This window comes from Muntiacus reevesi, chromosome 18 (genome assembly GCF_963930625.1).
Source record: "Muntiacus reevesi chromosome 18, mMunRee1.1, whole genome shotgun sequence".
Classification (NCBI taxonomy): domain Eukaryota; kingdom Metazoa; phylum Chordata; class Mammalia; order Artiodactyla; family Cervidae; genus Muntiacus; species Muntiacus reevesi.
In genome coordinates, this window is record NC_089266.1 from 15,120,424 (window position 1) to 15,147,283 (window position 26,860).

At 38.3% G+C, this 26,860-nt stretch overlaps 1 protein-coding gene across 3 annotated transcripts in view; it reads right to left on the reverse strand.

Annotated features, from left to right (window-relative positions):
• Positions 1-26,860, reverse strand: part of TANC2 (tetratricopeptide repeat, ankyrin repeat and coiled-coil containing 2) — a 373,034-nt gene that overhangs the window by 259,506 nt on the left and 86,668 nt on the right. For all 3 annotated transcript variants that reach the window (XM_065909779.1, XM_065909778.1, XM_065909776.1), the window contains exon 3: positions 11,020-11,091. In XM_065909779.1, coding sequence (XP_065765851.1) covers positions 11,020-11,091 — 72 coding nt within the window. The remainder of the gene's footprint in view (positions 1-11,019; positions 11,092-26,860) is intronic.

A 26,860-nucleotide genomic window follows, 5' to 3' on the forward strand; every position in this document is an offset into this window, starting at 1 on the left:
AGAAATAGATGTTTTTCTGGAACTCTCTTGCTTTTTCAATGATCCAGCGGATATTGGCAATTTGATCTCTGGTTCCTCTGCCTTTTCTAAAACCAGCTTGAACATCTGGAAGTCCACAGTTCACGTATTGCTGAAGCCTGGCTTGGAGCAATTTGAGCATTACTTTACTAGTGTGTGAGATGAGTGCAATTGTGTGGTAGTTTGAGCATTCTTTGGCATTGCCTTTCTTAGGGATTGGAATGAAAACTGACCTTTTCCAGTCCTGTGGCCACTGCTGAGTTTTCCAAATTTGCTGGCATATTGAGTGCAGCACTTTCACAGCATCATCTTTCAGGATTTGAAACAGCTCAACTGGAATTCCATCATATCCACTAGCTTTGTTCGTAGTGATGCTTTCTAAGGCCCACTTGACTTCACATTCCAGGATGTCTGGCTCTAGGGGAGTGATCACACCATTGTGATTATCTGGGTCATGAAGATCTTTTTTGTACAGTTCTTCTGTGTATTCCTGCTACCTCTTCTTAATATCTTCTGCTTATGTTAGGTCCATACCATTTTTGTCCTTTATCAAGCCCATCATTGCATGAAATGTTCCCTTGGTATCTCTAATTTTCTCGAAGAGATCTTTAGTCTTTCCCATTCTGTTGTTTTCCTCTATTTCTTTGCATTGATCGCTGAGGAAGGCTTTCTTATCTCTCCTGGCTATTCTTTGGAACTCTGCATTCAAATGGGAATATCTTTCCTTTTCTCCTTTGCTTTTCGCTTCTCTTCATTTCACAGCTATTTGTAAGGCCTCCTCTGAGAACCATTTTGCCTTTTTGCATTTCTTTTCCATAGTGATGGTCTTGATCCCTGTCTCCTGTACAATGTCACGAATCTCCGTCCATAGTTCATCAGGCTCTCTGTCTATCAGATCTAGTCCCTTAAATCTATTTCCCACTTCCACTGTATAGTCATAAGGGATTTGATTTAGGTCATACCTGAATGGTCTAGTGATTATCCCTACATTCTTCAGTTTAAGTCTGAATTTGGCAATAAGGAGTTCATGATCTGAGCCACAGTCAGCTCCCGGTCTTGTTTATGCTGACTGTATAGAGCTTCTCCATCTTTGGCTGCAAAGAATATAATCAATCTGATTTCGGTGTTGACCATCTGGTGATGTCCATGTGTAGAGCCTTCTCTTGTATTGTTGGAAGAGGGTGTTTTTGCAGGTTTTTGCCTTACATTGACATAGATCAGCCTCAGGTATACATGTGTCCCCTGCCCTATCCAGACCCCTCTCCCACCCTCTCCCCATCCCATCCCTCTGGGTTGTCCCAGTGCACTGACTTTGAGTGCCCTGCTTCATGCATCAAACTTGGACTGGTCATCCATTTCATATATGGTAATATACATGTTTCAATGCTATTCTCTCAAATCATCCCACCCTCACCTTCTCCCCCAGAGTCCAAAAGTCTATTCTTTACATCTGGGTCTCTTTTGCTGTCTTGCATATAGGGTCGTCTTCACCATCTTTCTAAATTCCATATATATGCGTTAATATACTGTATTGATGTTTTTCCTTCTGCCTTACTTCACTCTGTACAATAGGCTCCAGTTTCATTCACCTCATTAGAACTGACTCAAATGCATTCTTTTCTATAGCTGAGTAATATTCTGTAGTGTATATGTACCACAACTTTCTTATTCATTCGTCGGCTGATGGACATTTAGGTTGCTTCCATGTCTTAGCTACTCTGAACAGTACTGCAATAAACACTGGGGTATGCATGTCTCTTTCAATTCTGGTTTCCTCGGTGTGTATGCCCAGCAGTGGGATTGTTGGGTCATATGGCAATTTTGTTTCCAGGTTTTTAAGGAATCTCCACACTGTTCTCCATAGTACTGTCTATACTAGTACTATGTACTAGTACTATACATAGTACTGGCTGTACTAGTCTGCATTCCCACCAACAATGTAAGAGGGTTCCCTTTTCTCCACACCCTCTCTAGCATTTATTGTTTGTAGACTTTTTGATGGTAGCCATTCTGACTGGTGTGAGATGGTACCTCATTGAAGGTTTGATTTGCATTTTGATAATGAGTGATGTTGAGCATCTTTTCATGTGTTTGTTAGCCATCTGTATGTCTTCTTTGGAGAAATGTCTGTTAGTTCTTTGGCTTGTTTTTTTAATTGGGTCATTTATTTTTCTGGTATTGAGCTACATGAGCTACTTGTATATTTTGGATATTAATTATATGTCAGTCATTTCATTTGCTATTATTTTCTCCCATTCTGAAGGCTGTCTTTTCACCTTGCTTATAGTTTTTTTCATTGTGCAAAAGCTTTTAAGTTTAATTAGTACACAAAGAACATTTAAGATAGACAATTTCCCGGGCCATAAGACAAGTCTCAATAAAATGTGACTTAACTCATAGGATGTGTATTCCTTGACCACAGCAAAATTAAACTAGAAATTAATATGAGGAAAATATCTGGAAAATTCTCAAATGTTTGAAAGCTCCATCAATACACTTCTAAATAACACACGTGTTAAAGAAGAAACCAAAAGGGGAATTAGGCAGTATTTTGAAATAAAAGAAAATAAAAGCATTATTCATGAAAGTCTGTGAAATGCAGCTAAATCAGTACACAGAGGGAAATTCATAGCACTAAAATTTCTGTATTAGAAAATAAAGCTCCAGTATCAGTGATCTTAGTTTCTACCTTAAGAAACTATAAAAAGAAGAGAAAATTAAACTCAAAGCAGGAAGAAGAAAGGAAATAATAAGGAACAAAGCACAAACCTTTCCAAATTTTGAACCAGTCAGTTGTTCCATGTCTGGTTTTGTTACTTCTTGAGCTGCGTACAGGTTTCTCAGGAGATAGCTAAGATGGTCTGGTATTCCCATCTTAAGAATTTTCCACAGTTTATTGTGATCCACACAGTCAAAGGCTTTAGCATAGTCAATGAAGCAAAACTAGATGTTTTTCTAAAATTCCCAATCTCTATGATTCAACAAATGTTGGCAATTTGATCTCTAATCCCTCTGCCTTTTCTAAACCCAGCTGGTACATCTAGAAGTTCTTAGTTCACATACTGTTGAAGCCTAGCTTGAAGGATTTTGAGCATAAACTTACTAGCATGTGAAATGAGTGCAACTCATTTCATATGGTCATTCAAACATTCGTTGGAACAACAGACTGTTTTAAAATTGGGAAAGGAGTATGGCAAGGCTGTGTTTATTGTCATCTTGCTTGTTTAACTTACAGCCTTGCAAAATGCCAGGCTGGATGAATCACAAGCTGGAATCAAGATTGCTGGGAGAAATCAACAACTTCAGATACACAGATGATACCACTCTAAAGGCAGAAAGTGAAGAAACTATAGAGCTTCTTGATGAGGGTGAAAGAGGAGAGTGAAAAAGTTGGCTTAAAACTCAATGTAAAAAAAAAAGATCATGGCATCTGGTTACATCACTTCATGGCAAATAGAAGTGGGAAAAGTGGAAACAGTGACAGACTTTATTTTCTCGGGCTCCAAAATTACTGTGGACGGGGACTGCAGCCATGAAATTAAAAGACACTGCTACTTGGAAGAAAAGCTATGGCAAATCTAGACAGTGTATTAAAAAGCAGAGACATTACTCTGCCGACAAAGGTGAGTATAGTCAAAGCCATGGTGGTCTTCCCAGCATCATGTATAGATGTGAGAGTTGGACTATAAAGAAGGCTGAGCGCCGAAAAATTGATGCTTTTGAACTGTGGTGCTGGAGAAGACTCTTGAAAGTCTGCTGGACTACTAGGAGATCAAACCAGTCAATCCTAAAGGAAATCAACCCCAAATGTTCACTGGAAAGACTGATGCTAAAGTTGAAGCTCCAATACTTTGGGTACCTGATGTCAAGAGGTGACTCACTGGAAAAGACCCACATGCTGGGAAAGATTGAAGGCCCTAGAAAATGGGAGCAACAGAGGATGAAATGGTTAGATAGCATCACTGCCTCAATGGATGTGAATTTGAGTAAATTCTGGGAGATAGTGAAGGAAAGGGCAGCCTAGTGTGCTGCAGTCCATAGGGTCTTAGCGTCAGACACGGCTTAGTGACTGAACAACAACAACAATAAAGCAGAAACCAATAAAAAAGAAAATGGGAAAACAATATAGAAAATGAAGGAAAACTGAAACAGATCCTTTAAGATCAACAGAATTGACATATCTCCAACTAGAATGACCAGAACAAAGAAAAAGACTACTCAAAATTACCCATATCAAGAATGAGAGAGGTGGCACCACTACAGATGCCACAGCTCTTAAAAGGATAGTCAGGAGAAATAGATAATTTGAATAGTCCTATACTTATTAAAGAAACTTAATTTATATCTTAAAACTTTCCCACAAAGAAAATTCTAGGCCCAGACAGTTTCCCGGGAAAATTCTATCAAACACTTACGGATGAAGTAATCTCAATTCTATAAAATATACCGCAGGAAACTGAAGGAGAATTAGCTTTCAAATTCCTCTATGAAACCAGGAGTACCCTGATACAAAAATCAGACAAAGACATCCTAAGACAGAAAAATTAAAGGCCAATATCCCACATGAACACAGATACAAAAATAATTAAAACTGACTTAGCAAATTAAACCAGCCAACTGCACAAATACAGGCAACACAGGCCAAATTTGCTCACCCTGCTTTAAAGTGCTACTTCCCAATCATAATTTGCTAAGTGTTAATCATTCAGTCGTGTTCGACTCTTTGCAACCCCATGGACTGTAGCCCACTAGGCTCCTCTGTCCATGGAATTCTCTAGGTAAGAATCTAGAATGGATTGCCATTTCATACTCTAGGGAATCTTCCTGACCCAGGGATCAAACCTGGGTCTTCTGCATTGCAGGCAGATTCTTCACTATCTAAGCCACCAGGGAAACCTTCGACCATAATGGTCCAAATCAAATAAAAATTTCTGTATCACACTGGTGTAAACCAATAAGGTTTACCACTGGAAGTAACTGACATGTACATCAGCTACTCTTAGACACCAGCTACTCTACCCCAAGGACTGAGAACTTATTCTAACATCTCCTTTCCTACACATTATTTTTTACTTGTGTTTAGAACTTTTTTCACTTACTACTTTATGTATTTATCATCAACTTAACCTTGAGTCTTTCATCAATTACTTACAACTTTCCTAAAGATAATTAATTGCATCAGATTTCTAACAATCTCATTCCTGAGAATGGCTCTTCAGGAAGCTTCTAACCTACTCCAATCTGGTCTGTTTGCCCTTCAACCCTGTTTTGTCATTGTACGTGGAAGATTTCTTTACCTTTCTCTTTTGTTAAATTTCCTATTTCCTGTCATCTTTCTCTTTTTTTATTTGTCTGACTTTATCATTTTGATGGATCACACCCTCCAACAGATCTCTAACAAAGGTACACGGCAGGCAAACAAACCAAAAAAACAAAAAACGTTACATGTCTTAAAACATCGTAATTTCACTCATATATCTGATTAATAGTTTCAATGCATATGAAATAAAATGAGGTTGAAATTACTTTCCTTCAGAATTTTGAAGGTGATGTGCCATTGCTTGTTTAGTTTCTAAAGTTACCACAAAGAAGTTCAGAGTCAATTGATTCCTGTTACTTTAGTTAACAAATTTTTCTCCTCTCTGGAAGCATGGAAAGATTTGTTTGGCCCAGTGATTTGAAATTTCACCCTGATGTGTCTTAGTTTGTATGTAAATACATCCATTTTACTGAGCACTCAATAAGCCTTTTCAACCTCATGCTCTTTAGCTCAAGAAAATGTTTTTGAATCATCCTGATGATTTCTTCCTCATTTCCTTTGTTTCTTCTGGACACTGCTATTATTTGAATATTGAAATTCCTGGACAGCTCCTGTAAATTTCTTCATATTCCTCACTTCTTTTCTATAACCTCTGTCCTTCTGCTCAACTTTTTACCAGACTTCTTCAATATTAATTTTCTAAGTACTTCTACAAAGCTTTTTAATTTCTGAAATCAAAATTTTAATGCCTGAGAACTTCTTTTAAAAATCAGAGTATTACTTTTTTAGTTTTCTGCCTGAGATTTAAAATGTCCCGTTGAGACCCTTGTTTCAGGGGGTGTGGGGGTGGGCAAGAATACCACCCACTTCTCCAGGAATCGAACCCAGGTCTCCTGGACTGTAGGTAGAACGCTTTACTGCCTGAACTACCAGGGAAACCCAGAGTATTACTTTTTTAATAGTTAACTCCTTCTTATTTCATGGCTGTATTGTTTTCTCTCATTTCCCTGAGGATGTTAATAATGGTTCTAATATTTTCCTCTGCAAAAGATTTGTTTTCTCCAAGCTGCTCTACCCTATTTATTTTAATCTCTTTTTTTCATACACTACAGGGGTTCCTCAAATATCTAGTAATCCTTGATTAGCTCTCATAATTAAGAGAAGAGGACTAAAAGGGTGATTATCTTCAGTATGGGGTTCTTGCCTTCCACTATGCTGATGTCTTCTGTCCTAGAGTCTCTATTTTTGCCCTCTCCAAAGAGTGAGTTTCTGGACTTTGCCAAGGTTAAGGGTGAAGGCTAGGCACTTGTCCAGCTGATTGGCTATCTCATTTTGAGGAGGACATCCAGGGTCCAAAGGCCTCTTCAACTTTCAAACTATCTTCCTTTCACTTCTACATGCTGCCATTCTTGAGCTTTCTGTCTTTTGGAGGATAAGATGGGTTATTTTCTTTATTTTCTCTGCTACCGAGCTTAACGTTTAGTCTTCAATTATTCATATACTCTCTAGTTTCTAAAATTGTGTTGATGTTGTCTCCTCTCTAATTCCCCTTTACTGATCTTTTAATGGGTTTCTGAAAGGAGCAAAAGTAGAAGTATGTACCCATCCTATCTCTTTACTACTGGTAATATGGATTCTTATTCATCCCAAGTCATTATAGACGGCTTTGTACTTCTATTTCCGTCATTTGAATAAAGTGAGATCAGGCAGCTGTGCTAAGATCATGAAAATCACTGATTTTGTTGTTATTAAGTTTGACTTTGGCTACTAAATTTCAATTACACTCACTGATTTGAAAACTATTTCAAACTAACATAATTCAGAGGGTATAAGTTAAATTAATAATCTCCCAAATTTACATCTGACATTTAATCTGACATTTAACATTAGTATCATCTTTTTCTATTAATTTGTACTAATTTTACTTTTAGGGTTATATGGTGAGGCCACCCAAGATGGTTGTTCTCTTGCTCTGCACACATCCCCTGCTTAACCAGTCTCTGCTTCACCCACACCCTAATCATATGACTGACTTTCGCTCATTATCACAGAGCCTAATCAGTAAATGCCTGGTGTAATCTTTACATCATACCATTCAGGTATGACCTAAATCAAATCCCTTATGACTATACAGTGGAAGGGAGAAATAGATTTAAGGGACTAGATCTGATAGATAGAGTGCCTGATGAACTATGGACGTAGGTTCGTGACATTATACAGGAGATAGGGATTAAGACCATCCCCATGGAAAAGAAATGCAAAAAAGCAAAATGGCTGTCTGAGGAGGACTTACAAATAGCTGTGAAAAGAAGGGAAGTGAAAAGCAAAGAAGAAAAGGAAAGATATTCCCATCTGAATGCAGAGTTTCAAAGAATAGCAAGGAGAGATAAGAAAGCTTTCCTCAGCGATCAGTGCAAAGAAATAGAGGAAAACAACAGAATGGGAAAGACTAGAGATCTCTTCAAGAAAATTAGAGATACCAAGGGAACATTTCATGCAATGATGGGCTTGATAAAGGACAAAAATGGTATGGACCTAACATAAGCAGAAGATATTAAGAAGAGGTAGCAGGAATACACAGAAGAACTGTACAAAAAAGATCTTCATGACCCAGATAATCACAATGGTGTGATCACTCCCCTAGAGCCAGACATCCTGGAATGTGAAGTCAAGTGGGCCTTAGAAAGCATCACTACGAACAAAGCTAGTGGATATGATGGAATTCCAGTTGAGCTGTTTCAAATCCTGAAAGATGATGCTGTGAAAGTGCTGCACTCAATATGCCAGCAAATTTGGAAAACTCAGCAGTGGTCACAGGACTGGAAAAGGTCAGTTTTCATTCCAGTCCCTAAGAAAGGCAATCCCAAAGAATGCTCAAACTACCGCACAACTGCACTCATCTCACACGCTAGTAAAGTAATGCTCAAATTGCTCCAAGCCAGGCTTCAGCAATATGTGAACCGTGAACTTCCAGATGTTCAAGCTGGTTTTAGAAAAGGCAGAGGAACCAGAGATCAAATTGCCAACATTCACTGGAATATAGAAAAAGCAAGAGAGTTCCAGAAAAACATCTATATCTGCCTTATTGACTATGCCAAAGCCTTTGACTGTGTGGATCACAATAAACTGTGGAAAATTCTTCAAGAGATGGGAATACCAAACCATCTGACCTGTCTCTTGAGACACCTGTATGCAGGTCATGAAGCAACAGTTAGAACTGGACATGGACCAACAGACTGGTTCCAAATAGGAAAAGGAGTACGTCAAGGCTGTATATTGTCACCCTGCTTATTTAACTTATAGGCAGAGTACATCATGAGAAACGCTGGGCTGGATAAAGCACAAGGTGGAATCAAGATTGCCGGGAGAAATATCAGTAACCTCAGATAGGCAGATGATATCACCATTATGGCAGAAAGTGAAGAGGAACTAAAAAGCCTCTTGATAAAAGTGAAGGAAGAGAGTGAAAAAGTTGGCTTAAAGCTCAACATTCAGAAAACTAAGATCATGGCATCCAGTCCCATCACTTCATGGCAAGTAGATGGGGGAATAGTGTCAGACTTTAGCTTTTAGGCCTCCAAAATCATTGCAGATGGTGATTGCAGCCATGAAATTAAAAGACGCTTGTTCCTTGGAAGGCAAGTTATGACCAACCTAGATAGCATAGTAAAAAGCAGAGACATTACTTTGCCAACAAAGGTCTGTCTAGTCAAGGCTATGGTTTTTCCAGTAGTCATGTATGGATGTGAGAGTTGGACTGTGAAGAAAGCTGAGAGCTGAAGAATTGATGCTTTTGAACTGCAGTGTTGGAGAAGACTCCTGAGAATCCCTTGGATTGCAAGAAGATCCTACCAGTCCACCCTAAAGGAGATCAGTCCTGGGTGTTCATTGGAAGGACTGATGCTGAAGCTGAAACTCCAGTACTTTGGCCACGTCATGTGAAGAGTTGACTCACTGGAAAAGACTCTGATGCTGGGAGAGATTGGGGGCAGGAGGAGAAGGGGACGACAGAGAATGAGATGGCTGGATGGCATCACCGACTCGATGGACATGGGTTTGTGTAGACTCCAGGAGTTGGTGATGGACAGGAAGGCCTGGTGTGATGCGATTCTTGGGGTCGCAAAGAGTCAGACACGACTGAGCGACTGAACTGAACTGAACCTTTAGATCAGAACATCTCCACCTCTTTGATAACTTATCAACGGGGCAGTGAGGGAAGTGGTCCTTTGCCCGTTTACCTGGTAACCAATGAGCCAACCTAAAGTCAATTCTCCCTACACCTGGTAAACACCCCCACCCACTCCGTCCTCTCCCAGCAGTAAAGACTGCTGCCATGTCCTGCCTGCTGTGCCACACACAGGACCATGCTTCAGATGTGTGAGTCTCCTATCCATTAAATCACCGATGCCTCTGTTGCCGAGTCTGTGATCTTTCTTCTGTCTTGAGGCTAGGCAAGACCTCCAGGGTGTAGCCCAACAAGGATTTTATATACACAAGCTCATTTTATTTCTCACTGCCCCCACTAAGGTTTACTGAGATATCACTAACATAAAATGTTATTTAAGGTGTATAATGTGTTTGATTCTGTTTTATATTACAGTTCATTTTTTTCTAATTTCTTTTTTTGTATCAAAATACTTATAATAAGGGAAAAAAGGACAAGTTTCTAACATATTTATAATACATGCATACTAAGAATGATTAAGTACTAGTGCAGGTTAAAAATGTCAAATCAACCTGCATATATTACTCCTCTTTTTATTCTGCAACAAAGTTTTAGTAAAAATAGTACTTTCTAAAACTTGGGAAGAGCAAAGGTGTAGAAAAAGAGAAGGATTATAGAATAAATGAACCAGAGTTTTTACAGGATTAAAACACCTCACATTTGTATATCTAAGGCTTTATTTTGTTTGTAAATAAAGACTCTCTAAAAACTAAACTCAGTAATTACTGCCTGAAATTTTATAATATATTTATCTGGTTTGGGTTACAACTCTCATTCTCTTGGAAATGACTTCATTCACCCAACACTACTTATTCAGTAACTACTATGTACCAGGTACTTAATCATAGAACTGGAAATACAACAGTGAATAAAGAAAACCAAAAATCTCTGAAATCATGAAACATTCATTCTAGTTTTAGACGAAGAAAATGAAGTACTACAAAGAAAAAGGAATAGGTGCTAGTCCTGCAAAATTTAAATGTTAGTTAGGGAGGGCCTATCTGAAAATCCACTGATAGAGTATTTTAACACAGTTTTCAGGTTGTCACTTAAAAAAACTATTCAAAAGCCTACAGTAATAAATTTTAAACAGAAAAGGAAAATAAGTAAAATGACCCTAACTTTTGAAAGCAATTACAAACAAAACCTATTTCTTCTGAGAAACTTAAGACAAATACTTTTAAAAGCCAGGACAAAACACTTGCAACAAATGCTACTGCTAAAAATTTACTTTTGGCTATATTCCAGAAGTGATACCCAGACATATACCACAGTGCTCCAAATTACTTAAAACTTTAATATCATTTAAAAAAAGAGACCATTTTTCATTTTCTTTAATCTTGAATAAATGATTATCACATAGAACCAATTAGATTATAACATTTAAACTCCTACATGAGAAATGAGAATATCTAAATTAGACCCAGCAAAAACCTCAGTCCTCAGATTAAGTACTGGAAAGGAAGAGCTGATATCTTTCCTTTTTAATTTATTAATAAATTTAATGAAAACTTACCTTGCCCAGAGCGGCTTTGGCGAGAGTCTACACTTGACTGTCTTCGATCCGGTGGTTCCTCGCTTCCTCCATCTGAATAAAACGAGAAAGACCATAAGCAAATAGACAACGAAGCTGATGCAATACCAGCCCTGATGACATCTTTATCTTAAAATTCCTATATCTATCATTTGTTTTCTTATCATACACAAACCAAATGTTCTTACCCTTATTTTTCTGGAGATGGTTTACACCCTTATCTGAAAGTCTAAAGAAAGTGAATGCATTCTTTCCCGATCCCCAAACATATATACAGGGCTTCCCTGGTGGCTCAGCTGGTAAAGAATCCACCTGCAAGGCAGGAGACCGGGGTTCAGTCCCGGGTTGAGAGATCCCCTGGAGAAGGAAATGGCAACCCACTCCAGTATTCTTGCCTGAAAAACCCCATGCACAGAGGAGCCTGGTGGGAAACAGTCCACGGGGTACCAAGAGTCAGACACAACTCAGCAACTAAACCATCACCAAACATACACACTCTACTTTGTGTATAATGAAGCAATGTAGTCTACTCTGAAGTTCATTCACAGAATTTCAGTTTAAAAGCCTTGATTTAAAGCAATGTCTAAGTTAATTACAGCTGCTTACTTATCTATAGTACGTCAAATAATCCTTAGGGCTATATGTTTTTCTATAATAAAAATTACATGTTTTATGAGAGATCTTAGGAAAATTATATAATACATGAAAGAGCAATATAAATCAGAATAAAAAAACTCAGAAATGACAAGGCAGAAACCAAGAAAGAATTAGAAATCAAACAAAAATCACTTCAATAATGAAGTCTGAAGTATAAGAAATATGAGAGCAAATAAATACAAAAGATCTTAAAAAGAAATACAAAGTAAGATGGAAGAAAATCTTAAACTAATTTTTTAAGAAGAAAAAATATTAAAAAGGATCTACAAAAAGGGAATACACATTGGAGATAGACAAAGAAGATCTAGTATAAGGATAAAAATAGGAGTCCCTAAGGAAGAAAACCGAAGTGAGAGGACAGAACAAATACTAAAAAACTGTAATTCAAGAAAGCTTTTCAGGGGGAAAAAAGTGGCTAAGTATATGTAATATAGTTACATGCATAAATACATTTATATATACAGATGTACATACATATATATTTGAAACTATTATATCTGGTGGCTCAGATGGTAAAGAATCTGCCTGCAATGCAGGAGACCTGGGTTTGATCCCTGGGTCGGGAAGATGCCCTGGAGAGGGAATAGCTACCCATTTCAGTATTCTTGCCTGGAGAATTCCATGGACGGAGGAGCCTGGAGCTATAGTCCATGGGGTCGTAAAGAGTTGGACATTACTGAGTGACTAGCACTTTCACTTTCATATGTGAAACTACATATTTTAAGAACACCTTGTGTACTACTTAATCAAGTTAGATCAATGGACCAGGACATCATCTACTAAAATTACTAGACTTTAAAGAAAAAAGGGGAAAAAAATCCTTTGAGCATTTAGGCATCACATGATAAATAAGGGAAAACAACAGAAGAAAATGGAATAACATATTTGAAACACAAAGAAAGTTTGAGTCACAGGCTTTACAATGAGTAAAACTTACCTTTAAGTATAAAGAGGAAAGAAAAACTGCTACTAACATGCATGAACTCAGGGAATATTGTTCCCATGGGACTCTTCCTAGCTCTAACAGAGAGCTCATTTGAGGCAATCAAAGTGACTAGAGAGACATTAAATAAGGACTGGAGATGAGCAATAAACATAGGATTGACTGTAGAATTAACACTAAATTAGGGTCTTAGATTATAGTATGCAATAGCTATAAAATCTGACCATGAAGATACAGTACAACCAAAACAAATGGAGAAAGAATAAACAAACAGAAAATAACTGATTCCAGTAATCAAAATTAGTAGTGGTAAAGTTGTGAGACCACTGTATTTAAAAATGAGACCACTGTATTTTAAAAAGAGGGATAAGGCAATGAATAACTATGGGATACTCTGATGTCATCCCCTTGAGAACCAGAATTCTCAATGTGGAAGAAGGAACTAGAGATATAACAATACAGAAGGTAAACAAAAACTCATAGCGTATTGAATCTATATTACAAACATTAGTAAAATTTTATGAGTCACACAAATTTCCTCAGTTCAGTTCAGTTCAGTCGCTCAGTCATGTTCGACTCTTTGCGACCCCATGAACCACAGCATGCCAGGCTTCCCTATCCATCACCAACTTCCGGAGTTCACCCAAACCCATGTCCATTGTGTCGGTGATGCCATCCAACCATCTCATCCTCTGTTGTCCCCTTCTCCTCCTGCCCTCAATCTTTCCTAGCATCAAGGTCTTTCCAAATAAGTCGGCTCTCCACATCAGGTGGCCAAAGTACGGGAGTTTCAGCTTCAACATCGTCCTTCTAATGAACACCCAGGACTGATCTCCTTTAGGATGGACTGGATGGATCTCCTTGATGTCCAAAGGACTCTCAAGAGTCTTCTCCAACACCACAGTTCAAAAGCATCAATTCTTTGGCACTCAGCTTTCTTCACCGTCCAACTCTCACATCCATACATGACTACTGGAAAAACCATAGCCTTGACTAGACGGACGTTTGTTGGCAAAGCTCTGTCATTTAAAATATCTAGCATCTTGACTAATTAAGTAGTGATGTCCATCCCTAGGGCCCAGGCTGTGATCCTAAAATGCCATTCTCCATTAAAAGAAATCAGAATTTCTTAAAGAACTAGCTGGTTTATCAAAGGAAATGTACTAGATGAACTTGTATCACCGTGACATATGCAACAGTACAGACACCATAAAAAACAATGTAAAACTGAGGTCATCAAAAAGACTGAGTGAAACAGCTTATGAACAATGCAATAACTCAGGGAGTATCATTGTCCCATGGACCTCTTTCTAGCTCTACCAAAGAACTAACTAACTAAGGGTACAACTGACTGCAGACCATAATGACGCTGAGAAAAAAGAAAAAAGGAGGGGGGAAAAAAAATCAAGGCACCAACACACTAACTGGTCACTTTCTGAGGTTGAGAGGGACCTAGTTCATTATCTTGAAAACTGGGGAAATGAAAGATTTAGCAATTTATCTCACATTTCCTATATGAACTGTACTAGTAGCCAAAAAGTATATAAGAAAGAGCTCTCTTTAAAATTATTCCAGGTAATAAGTGGGAAACAAAAGATAAAACACCACTATTTCACAACCTGAAATTAATTAATATCTCTGTAGGCATCAAGCAACGATGGCTAATAACATCAAAAAAGAGGAAAAAAAAAACCCACCAAAACTGGACATGATATACCTCCTGATAATAGAAACACAACAAACACAGTTTTGCCAAAGCAATCAAACCTGGGTCTGGTCAAACCTCTGGATCTAGCTATCACTTTTCAGGAAAACTAAAAGATAGAAAAGAAAAAAAAAAAACAGGTTGAACTGTTCTTGAGTGTATAATCAACAAAATACCAACTATGGGAAATTCAACAGGTCAAACAACCAACCCAGGTCTCTCAACAGATAAAGGAAAAAAAAAAGTATTATGAAGTCCTAAATTACTATGAAATTATGGTTCATTTTATGAAAAGATACAACTGTACCAGAAATCTGTGGCATCTTGTATAAGGATGTGTAAGTATATTCCTAGTCAATTTTCCTTACTAGTAATCATCTAATTTTTAATGCAAATTTCTTTCTTCTTTTTCACTTGGGAATAAATTACAATGAGCAACACTCATATTCAGGCATGTCTTAAATTTTCATTTTTCCAAGTGAATAAAATTATATTATACACATCACATTCTGTTTTATCATCAAAACATGCCCTTCAAGTGTGTGATAAATAATACGACTAAAATACAGACATTTCCACCTACCAGCACTGTCTTTCTAAAGAATAAAAGGAGAAAAAGAAATAAAAAACAAGACTTCAAATGGTATTAAATTTGCATGGTCTGCAAAATGTTGGGGTATCAATAAAACAACCTACAAGAAAAATACAGACAGTAATGGTTTAAGATAGTTTTGAGTCATCCAGCCAAAGGCAAGACAAAAAGTCATCAATTTTGATATCATCATAATCTAAAATGTTTTAATTGCCTGAATTTTAAAAATTAAATCTGAAATCCATGGCAGTAAATTTAAGCAATTCACTCCTCTAAGACTGAAATCTTAACCATGTCTTACCCCAGAGGAGGCTAGTCTTAAGTGTTGAGATCAACTCTCAGGTAAAAGTAAACAGTTAAAGATTTTTTAAAAATAATAAACTCACCCCTGACCCAAGATGGTGTAGAAAAAAAGTTCAAGTTCTTTAAAAGTGTTTGTAGTATGCTTATGCAATCAATGACTCCATTATCCAAAACAGCAAGACTGCAATGATGTACAGTACTTTAAATCTTTTTGCTTTGCTTAAGACACAATTCCTTCACTACAGATAAGACCTCGCACACATTATACATACATCTACATTTATGGACAAAACAGAAGACCTTCAGTCATCAAGCAAGTCAAACTATTTGCATAAGACTGATTACCTCACCCTGGAGTGTAGAAGGTAGAACAGAGCTGTGTCTGTGAAGTTAAAATTTACTCATCAAGCTTGAGTTAAGATGTTCAAACTTTCTTCAAATACACTTATTTGAACTTCACAGAGGAAAGCCCACTGATATAACAGGTTCAGTTCAGTTCAATTGCTCAGGTGTGTCTGACTCTTTGAGACCCCATGGACTGCAGCATGCCAGGCTTCCCTGTGCATTACCAACTCCCGGAGTTTACCCAAACTCATGTCCATTGAGCCAGTGATGCCATCCAACCATCTCATCCTCTGTCATCCCCTTCTCCTCCCACCTTCAATCTTCCCCAGCATCAGGGTCTTTTCAAATGAGTCAGTTCTCTGCATCATGTGGCCAAACTATTGGAGCTTCAGCTTCAGCATCAGTCTTTTCAATGAATATTCAGGGCTGATCTCCTTTAGGATAGACTGGATGGATCTCCTTGCAGTCCAAGGGACTCTCAAGAGTCTTCTCCAACACCACAGTTCAGAAGCATCAATTCTTTGGCACTCAGCTTTCTTGGTGACTTTCCTGGTTGCTCAGATGGTAAAGCATCTGCCAACAAAGTGGGAGACCCAGCTTCTATCCCTGGGTCAGGAAGATCTCCTGGAGAAGGAAATGGCAATCCACTCCAGTATCTTGCCTGGAAAATTCCATGGATGGAGAAGTCTGGTAGGCTACAGTCCACGGAGTTGCAAAGAGTTGGACATGACTGAGTGACTTCACTCACTCACTCACAGCTTTCTTTATAGTCCAACTCTCACATCCATACATGACCACTGGAAAAACCACAGCCTTGACTAGATGGACCTTTGTTGGTAAAGTAATGTCTCTGCTTTTTAATATGCTATCTAGGTTGGTCATAACTTTCCTTCGAAGGAGTAAAGCGTCTTTTAATTTCATGGCTGCAATCACCATCTGCAGTGATTTTGGAGCCCCCAAAAGTAAAGTCTGACACTGTTTTCACTGTTTCCCCCATCTATTTGCCATGAAGTGATGGGACCGGATGCCATGATCTTAGTTTTCTGAATGTTGAGCTTTAAGCCAACTTTTTCACTCTCCTCTTTCACTTTTATCAAGAGGCTTTTTAATTCCTCTTCACTTTCTGCCATAAGGATGGTGTCATCTGCATATCTAAGGTTTTTGGCATTTCTCCCAGCAACCTTGATTCCAGCTTGTGCTTTATCCAGCCCAGCGTTTCTCAAGATGTACTCTGCATATAAGTTAAATAAGCAGGGTGACAATATACAGTCTTGACGTACTCCTTTTCCTATTTGGAACCAGTCTGTTGGTCCATGTCCAGTTCTAACTGTTGCTTTCTGACCTGCATACAGATTTCTCAAGAGGCAGGTCAGGTGGTCTGGTATTCCCATCTCTTTAAGAATTTTCCACAGTTTGTGGTGATCCACACAGTCAAAGGCTTTGGCATAGTCTTTATCTATAACAGGTACAAAATTAAAAAAAAAAAAGACTTGACTGTCCAACTTAAGTGCTAGCTTTTGAAATCAGAGCTTACTTTTCCTGGATCAGAGAACATTTTTTTTTAATCAGCATCCTAAATTAAATCCAGCAAATAATATAGAACAATACACTTTTAATACTAAGAAACATTATTAATAGACTTCCTCATCCATTATTTAAAAGGGAAAAATGTCATAGGAATATTTACTTCCTAAGGTGAACAGCTTTCAACTCAGGTTATAAATGCACTACAACAGTGTTAGTTAAACAAACAAACAAACAAAAACCAACCACATACAGATATTCCGTATTTAGTGATTTCCTATGAAGGAATTTAAGTTAGAGAAAGTCTAATAAGACTGTGCCTAACTAATTCTAAGACAAATGTTTTCTTTCCTGCAAGCAAAGGATACTTTAAATGATGATTCTTCTCAGTCCAGGATCAAAATATTACAGCTTAAAAATAAGGTAGCCTCAGCCCACTAAAGCATTCTCAGTTAGATAATGTGCCAGAATAAAAATTAGATTTGATTTTGTGAATTAAGATTTTAAAGTTGATTGTCTTCAATCCTCCTTTAGAAGCATAAATATATGACCTTAATAGAAGGGGTGGGAGGCACTATGACTACATACATATAATCTATTATGCACATAAAGTTTTACTATCTGGTGTGAATCTGCAAGAATTCTATACACTTAATGCCAACAAGGGCAGACATGAAAGAAAGAAAAGAAAGTGAGGTTGCTCAGTCGTATCTGACTCTTTGCGACCCCATGGACTGTAGTCTACCAGGTTCCTCCATCCATGGGATTTTCCAGGCAAGAGTACTGGAGTGGGCTGCCATTTCCTTCTCCAGGGGATCTTCCTGACCCAGATCTCCTGCGTTTCAGGCAGGCGCTTTACCCTCTGAGCCATACTAGGTGGCATATAGGATGTAATGAAAATGCAAAAGACCCAGGAACAAAAGGTGGATTTATTTATTAGCCAAGGGCTATTTACAAAAAGATAAGTACAGAAGATGGTCACTGGCTACATAAGCACAATGATAAATAGAAAAGATGAAAAACTGCTCATTAGTTGGGTGTAGAAAAGAGAAAAGAACTACAATTTGTTCAGTATCTATTCTCTACTGGCAATGGGTTCAGTAGGTCTCTACATTATTCCATTTAATACTAATTCCAGGAAACAAGTATTATGCCCATTTTAAACGTAAGACAGATTGAGAGAAGTAAAGTGAACTTCCCCCAAATCACAGTTAGTATTAGCTTGGTGCAAATGTAATTATGGTTTCAGACCATGAATTTTAAATCATTATAAACATGTTTTTATTAATCAAAATAGGAATTATTACAATCAACACATTTTTAATTATGAGAAATAAGTTTGTTTATTGTTCTAGCATAAAAAAATTGTGCACTCAACAAACTCTTATAAGCATTTTCTGCATCCTGCTGGTTGTGGAAGTGTTTTCCCTGCAAAAAGTTGAGATACTTGAAAAAGTGGTAGTCAGTTGGCAAGAGGTCAGGTGAACATGGCGGATGAGGCAAAACTTCGTAGCCCAATTCATTTAACTTCTGAAGCATTGGTTGTGCGATGTGTGGTCGGGCCTTTCTGTTGACCAATGCTGGCTTGCAGGTGTTGTAGTTTTCGGGGCTTCTCATCGATCTGCTAAGCATACTTCTCAGATGTAATAGTTTTGCTAGGATTCAGAAAGCTCTAGTGGATCAGACGGGCAGCAGATCACCAAACAGTGACCATGACATTTTCTTGGTACAAATTTGGCTTTGGGAAGTGCTTTGGAGCTTCTTCTTGGTCCAACCGCTGAGCTGGTCATCACTCCAATCGAGAAATGGTTTACTGCTGTTCCACAGAGTAAGAGAAGACACTGTAAAATGACAATTTTTTGTCAGCTCACGAGGCACCCATTTATCAAGTTTTTTCACCTTTCCAATTTGCTTCAAATGCCAAATGACTGTAGAATGGTCGATGCTGAGTTCTGTGGCAACTTCTCGTGTAGTTGTAAGAGAATCAACTTTGATGACAGCTCTCAACTGTCATTGTTGTCAACTTTTGATGGCCAGCCACTGTGCTCACCTTCAAGGCTCTCATCTCCCTTGCAAAACTTCTTGAACCACCAATGCACTGTACATTCATTAGCAGTTCCTGGGCCAAATACATTGTTGATGTTGTGACTTGTCTCCACTGTCTCATGACCCATTTTGGACTCAAGAAAACTGCTCGAATTTGCTTTTTGTCTGATATCATTTCTACAGTCTAAAATAAATATAAAATAAACATCAAGTAATGTCATCTACAAAAAATAAACATAAAAGAGAGAAATGTACATTAAAATTATGTATAAAATTACCACATTTACTTAGAATGTATTCCAACATTAAATGGAAAATTTCAACAATGCAAAAACTGCAATTACTTTTGCACCAACCTAACAGTACTCCTAAAATTAAGTCTCTGGTTTCAGAAATCTGGCTTCATTCCCAGACCCTCCACTGCCTTTTACAATAACAAAGAAATCATTAAGGTAGTGGGGGTAGTGGTTTGGAACTGAAGTAGAAAGAGAAGAGAAGTAGAGACCAACTAAGAGTCTACTGCAAAAACCCAGGAAAAGATGAACACCAGGACTAACGGAGTGTAGTGGTGGTGAGAAGGGGTCAGATTCTGGATATATTCTGAAGGTGTAGTGGAGAGAATCTGCTGTCAGAAGAGAAAAATAAAGAAAAGAAGTCAGGATTAATTCTGATGTTTGGGGTAAATGATGGATCTGCAACTTACTGAAAAGGGAAGACTGTGAGAGAACAGGTTTGGGGCTGAGAAGAGTGTTTGAACCTCTCTTTTGGACATATTGAGTTTGAGATGCCTATTAGACAAAAAAGCAGATATGGACAGACATACATGAATACAGTCATTACATAATCACATTTAAAATGCATGATATCCAAGGAAGTATAGACAAGAGACAGAGACAAGAGGTCAGAGGTCTAAGCCTTGGGGCTGAATTCAATATGCAGAGGCTGTGGGTATGAGAGACCAGCAGACAATAAGAAGTAGTGGCCAGAGAAGAGGAACAAAACCAGAAGAGTACAGAAGTCAAGTAAAGAGTTCATGGAAGGGAAAAGATCAAATGTTGATAGATCAAGTAATATAAACAGTGAGAACTGATCACTGAATTTGTTCAATGTATTTGATTTAGTACGGCTCCTGTGAAGTGGTAAAATCTAAATGGATTAAGTTCAAGAGAGATTAGAAAGAGCTTCTGGGAAAGGTCTTGTCTCTCCCTAGACATGGAAGATAACCCATGGAGACCCTGGATATTCTGTCATCTTATAAACACAAGGGGGAATAAACTATGGGATCAAGTTAACACTATGAAAGTTATGGCAGAGAAATAGAAAACACCAAGATCCTTGTGAACACTGAATTACTGAAGAAAACTACTCTATTACCCAATAAATCTCCTTCGTCATATTAAGCACAGGTCAGTAAATTAGTCCACAAGCCAAATCTATCCTGCTGCCTTTTTTTTTTTTTAAAAAGACAGCCAGTGAGCTAAGAATGGTTTCTACATTTGTAAGTAACTGGAAAAAAGTTTAAAAAATAGTATTTTGTGACAAATAAAAATGGCATAAAATTGAAATTTTAAGTGTCCATAAAGTTTTATTAGAATACGGTCATGATCACTCATTTACATACTTCTGTGAAGTTGATACAGTAATACCCTATGAAGTTGTGGTGAGAAATGAGTGTAAGAGTAAACACAGCATGCCATCTGGCACCAAGCAGACACTTATTAAATGATAACTGTACTCTTCATCTATCATCGTCATGATCAACAACATCCTTTCACCAAAAGATGGCTTAAATGTCATTTCCTATCTTCTTTGTAAAGACTTTCTGGAGGCCTATCAGAAAGAATTAAATGTTCCCTCTTCTGTGCTTCCAAAGCACATTACACCTATCTGTTTTACAACACTGCCACACTGAATAATAATTATTTATATGACTATCTCTGGACTGTAAAATGTTCAAAGCTTGTCTCTGAAAGCCTTATTCATATGGTATTTTCAGGGCCAACTTTGCAATATATAGCTATTCCTTAAAAAAAAGAAGTTGAATTAATTTTGTCAAGGCCCAGCTCTAAAATTAATGCCTTTATCAAATCAAGTCAAGGAAAACAATAAAAAGTGGTACTGAAATGATTTGAGACACAGTTTTAGAAGTTAGTGTTTTTCTTTTCTTATCCCAACTATTGTTATAAAAAGAAAAGATGAGCAGCATCATTCTAAAGCACTACTGACCTTATCTTCCACTTCAATCTCCATAATCTTTATTTGTCAATAAAAATGTTCACAGGGAAGCCCAGGTCCATCTAAAAGTTTATTTAGTTCTTAAGAAAACATACACAGAGTTTCTCTAAAGAGAAAAGGTAACATTCTATACCAGACAAAATATACTGGTTAACATGCCATCAGTACTACAGCTAGTAGTTTTCAAAAGTATTCTATACGGGCTTCCCTGGTGGCTCAGATGGTAAAGAATCTGCCTGTAATGTAGGAGACCCAGGTTCGATCCCTGAGTTGGGAAGATCCCCTGGAGAAGTATAATCTTTATCTTTCAATAAAAATATTCATAGGGAAGCTCAGATCCACCTAAAAGTTTTATTTAGTTCTTAAGAAGACATATACAGAGTTTCTCTAAAGAGAAAACGAAGGATTGCATACCAAACAAACAACCGATTAGCAGGCCATCAGTACCATAGCTAATGCTTTTCAAAAGCATATTTTCAAAGTTTGCCAGAATATAAAACTGCCTAGTTCACAGGTTTTCATAGACCTAGCTTGTAGACTCTGAATAGAAAAAAAGAGTTAACTTCTTTATGATGAGTTATTAATTTATATTTGCCTAAGGCATCCAAAATGTCCTAGAAAGTCTGATCTGTAGCTCGAGAAAAGTTCTGCTAAAAGAATGTTTTGATTCTCATGATAGAGCTAATGCATCAGTGATGATGACTAATAACAGGGAAGCAAAACAGTTTTGCTAATTGTAAATGGAGCAATCACCAGCAATAATGTCAGTATTTTAAAAACTGATGACTGTGCTTTCAAGGTGTACAAGCCTAACACTAAGTGGTTGCTGATGCTGTTCAGTCACCCAGCAGTGTCCAACTCTTTGCAACCCCATGGACTACAGCACAACAGGCTTCCCTGTCCCCCACCATCTCCTGAACTTTGCCCAAGTTCACATTCATTTCATTGGTGATGTCATCCAGCCATCTCATCCTCTGACGCCCTCTTCTCCTTCTGCCCTCAATCTTTCCCAGCATCAGGGACTTTTCCTATGAGTCAGCTGTTCACATCACATGAAAAATACTGGAGCTTCAGCATCAGTCCTTCCAATGAATACACAGGACTGATTTCCCTTAAGACTGACTGGTCTGATCTTGCTTTCCCAGAGGACTCTCAAGAGTCTTCTCCAGCCCCATAGTTCGGAAACATCAATTCTTCAGCACTCCATCTTCTTTACAGTCCAGCTCTCACAATCATGCGTGACCACTGGGAAGACCATAGCCTTGACTATATGGACCTTTGTTGGCAGAGTAACATCTCTGCTTTTCAACACACTGTCTAAGTTTGTCATTGCTTTCCTGACAAGAAGCAATCATCTGATTTCACGGCTGTAGTCACCATCTGCAGTGATTTTAGAGCCAAAGAAGAGGAAATCTGTCACCACTTCCACCTTTCCCCCTCTACTTGTCATGAAGTAATGGGGTTGGATAACATGATCTTAATTTTTCTAATATTTAGTTTTGAGGTGGTTCTTTGACTCTCCTCTTTTACCCTCATCAAGAGGGTCTGTAGTTCCTCTTTGGTTTCTGCCATTAGAGTGGTATCATCTGTGTATCTGAGTTTGTTGATGTTTCTCCCGCCTATCTTGATTCTGGCTTGTAACTCATCCAGCCTGGCATTTCTCATGATGTGCTCAGCGTATAGATTAAACAGACAGGGTGACAGCAGATAGCCCTGCCGTAGTCCTCAATGTTGAACCAACCAGTTGTTCCATACAGGGTTCTAACTGTTGCTTCTTAAACCGCATACAGGTTTCTCAGGAGACAGGTAAGATGGTCTGGTATTTCCAGTTCTTTAAGAGCTTTCCACAGTTTATTATGATCCACACAGTCAAAGGCTTTGGCATAGTCAATGAAACAGAAGTAGATGTTTTTCTGGAATTCCCTAGCTCTCTCTATGATCCAGAAAATGTTGGGTTTGTTTAATACTTTTCTCATGATTAGATTGGGATTAGACTCAGTTTATAGGTTTTGGGGAGAAAGACACAGAGGCAAATTGCCATCCTAATCATATCATTTCAGGAGGACACGCTATTAATAGCATGAAACTCGTTAAATATCCTACACAACTGAAAAGGAAAAAGTGAAGCTCAAGCTTCTTAGACTGTGCCAATATTAATGAAAATAGTCATTACCTACTTGGTCTACATATGTGCCAGGCACTATGGTCAACGCCTTATGAATTTATGTCACTCAATTCACAATAAAACCATATGAGATAAATATTAGCTTTTTTCTTCTTCTTTTTTTTTTAAACTAGATCAAGAAACAAGAGCTGAGACTTTAAGCAAAAACGGTCACAACTACAGAGTTATTAAGTGCAGGACTCAGTTCTGAAATGGCCTGATTCTCTAAGAACCATTCTCTTCTCCACTATTCGAGGTCACCTCCCTGCAAAAGGGAATAGAGTCATTTTTGCATCTATACACAGACATACCATGACATGTTAAGGAGCTCAAACAATATGGTTGTAGGAGATGAAAAAATTCCAAAGTGAATTTGAAATAATCTCTGATTTCAAACTTCTTCCCCTTGGATTGGGTACTCAGTACAGTTCACTAAAGTTCTTGAGCTTGATCTAACAGTTTTCTTCTCCACATGGAGTTTCCTAGTAGGCACAGATATCTCCACACATAAATACTTCTTAGATGTACAGAATGATAGAGCCTAAAGAAATTGGGGGTTTCTTTGTCTCTGTCAATTTATTTTTTTTTACATTCTGTGAAGTTGAAGCTTATTTTAAAATAAAGTCTAGCATAGCAATTTATAATAGTTAAAAAGATTAATGAATGTCAACAATAATTGTATATATACACATGCATTTTTTAAGAGATTCCCTGGTAGCTCAGTTGGTAAAGAATTCACCTGCAATGCAGGAGACCCTGGTTTGATTCCTGGGTTGGGAAGATCTGCTGGAGAAGGGCAGATGTTCTGGAGAAGGGCTGGAGAAGGATCTACTGGGCTACCCACTCCAGTATTCTTGGGCTTCCTTTGTGGCTCAGCTGGTAAAGAATCTACCTGCAATGTGAGAGACTTGGGTTCAATTCCTGGATTGGGAAGATCCCCTAGAGAAGGGAGAGACTACCCACTCCGGTATTCTGGCCTAGAGAATTCCATGTAGTGTACAGTCCATGGGGTCGCAAAGAGCCTGACACAAGTGAGTGACTTTCACTTCACTTCATACTTTATATTTAGTGTTCTTATCTATTGAAACCTGATGCTGAGGAGGACATATATGGGTCTCAATCTCAGTTGCACATCAGAATGATCTAGGAACCCAGGGATTTTGAAACATATTCAAAACTCCAGCTATTATCCCAAATCAATTTAAATAAGAATGACTGAGCCTGAATCCCAGACAGGAACATTTCTTTAAAGCTCCCTGGATGATTCCAAATTGCAGCAATAGTTGGGAAACATGAGGAGAGATTAAGTTGTGCTGTGATAGTGATGAACTGAATCCATCTGAAATTTTCCAGGGCTAATGCTGGAGGTCAAAGCTACTAACTGCATGGAAGGATATGATCTCTCAATTGAGGACAAAGATTATAATCATAGGTTTACTCTCTGATCTCTTTTCTTCTGTTTACCTTTTACTATCATTTATTTTAGTGACTTGGGTGTGGCGATGTTGTAGACTAAATGGGGTTCATACTGCGTAATGCAGAGAAGAGTTTAACATACAGTTAACATCCTAGTCTGATGTCCAAATTTGTACTGGGCTTGATAAGTTATATTACTGAGATGATTGGTTCAGTTCAGTAGCTCAGACGTGTCTGACTCTTTACAACCCCATGAATCGCAGCAGGCCAGGCCTCCCTGTCCATCACCAACTCCTGGAGTTCACTCAAACTCATGTCCATCGAGTCGGTGATGCCATCCAACCATCTCATCCTCTGTCGTCCCCTTTTCCTCCTGCCTCCAGTCCCTCCCAGCATCAGGGTCTTTTCCAATGAGTCAGCTCTTCGCATGAGGTGGCCAAAGTATTGGAGTTTCAGCTTCAGCATCAGTCCTCCCAATGAACACCCAGGACTGACTTCCTTTAGGATGGACCGGTTGGATCTCCTTGCAATCCAAGGGACTCTCAAGGGTCTTCTCCAACACCATAGTTCAAAAGCACCAATTCTTCGGCACTCAGCTTTCTTTATAGTCAAATTCTCACATCCATACATGACTACTGGAAAAACCATAGCCTTGACTAGACAGACCCTTGTTGGCAAAGTAATGTCTCTGCTTTTTACTATGCAATCTAAGTTGGTCATAATTTGCCTTCCAAGGAGTAAGTGTCTTTTAATTTCATGGCTGCAATCACCATCTGCAGTGATTCTGGAGCCCCCCAAAATAAAGTCTGACACTGTTTCCACTGTCTCCTCATCTATTTCCCATGAAGTGATGGGACCAGATGCCATGATCTTAGTTTTCTGAATGTTGAGCTTTAAGCCAACTTTTTCACTCTCCTCTTTCACTTTCATCAAGAGGCTCTTTAGTTCCTTTTCACTTTCTGCTATAAGGTTGGTGTCATCTGCATATCTGAGGTTATTGATATTTCTCCTGGCAGTCATGATTTCAGCTTGTGCTTCTTCCAGCCCAGCATTTCTCATGATCTACTCTGCATATAAGTTAAATAAGCAGGGTGACGATATACAGCCTTGACGTACTCCTTTTCCTATTTGGAACCAGTCCATTGTTCCATGTCCAGTTCTAACTGTTGCTTCCTGACCTGCATATAGGTTTCTCAAGAGGCAGGTCAGGTGGTCTGGTACTCCCATCTCTTTAAGAATTTTTTAATCTAAATGTAAAGTTTCCTAAGATTCTAGAAACTAGAATAGCCTCTGCTTCTTTCTATTAACCTGGGCCTCAGGGGAGTCACAACCTCTAAAGTATGGCGACGGGATGTTCAGGAACAGTACCAGATTTTATTTGCAAAGACAGTTGGGAATAAAAGAACATCGTGTACTGAGAGAAGTTCAAAAAGATGGCTAGAGAATAGCAAGAAGTTAGAAGAATAGCTAGAAGTTCAAAATAATGGCTAGAGAATAGCAAGTAGGGGGAAGAGGCAGGATATAAAAGTAGAAAAGTTGGCAGAGGCAAAATCACACAAGGCATAATCATTATTCATGATGATCAATCTGACCTTTCTCCTGTAAGCGGGGGGAAGAAAATGACAGGCATTAAGCAGGGGAGGAGCATGATCTGACTAGTGTTCCGAGAAGATAAATTTGGAATGCGTATATAAACTGGCACTATGGGGTCACAGGCTAAAGGCAAAGAGATAGCTCCAATAAGTCCATAGGAAAGAATGCCTGAATAAATGCACTAACGTTAAGAATATAGAGGAAAAGCTAGATTCATGGACTATTTGGGACTCAGAACAAAGACTCTGTACCCATTTAAAAGAGTTGTTTCTAAGCACTATCATCAATTTTCTTTCTCTT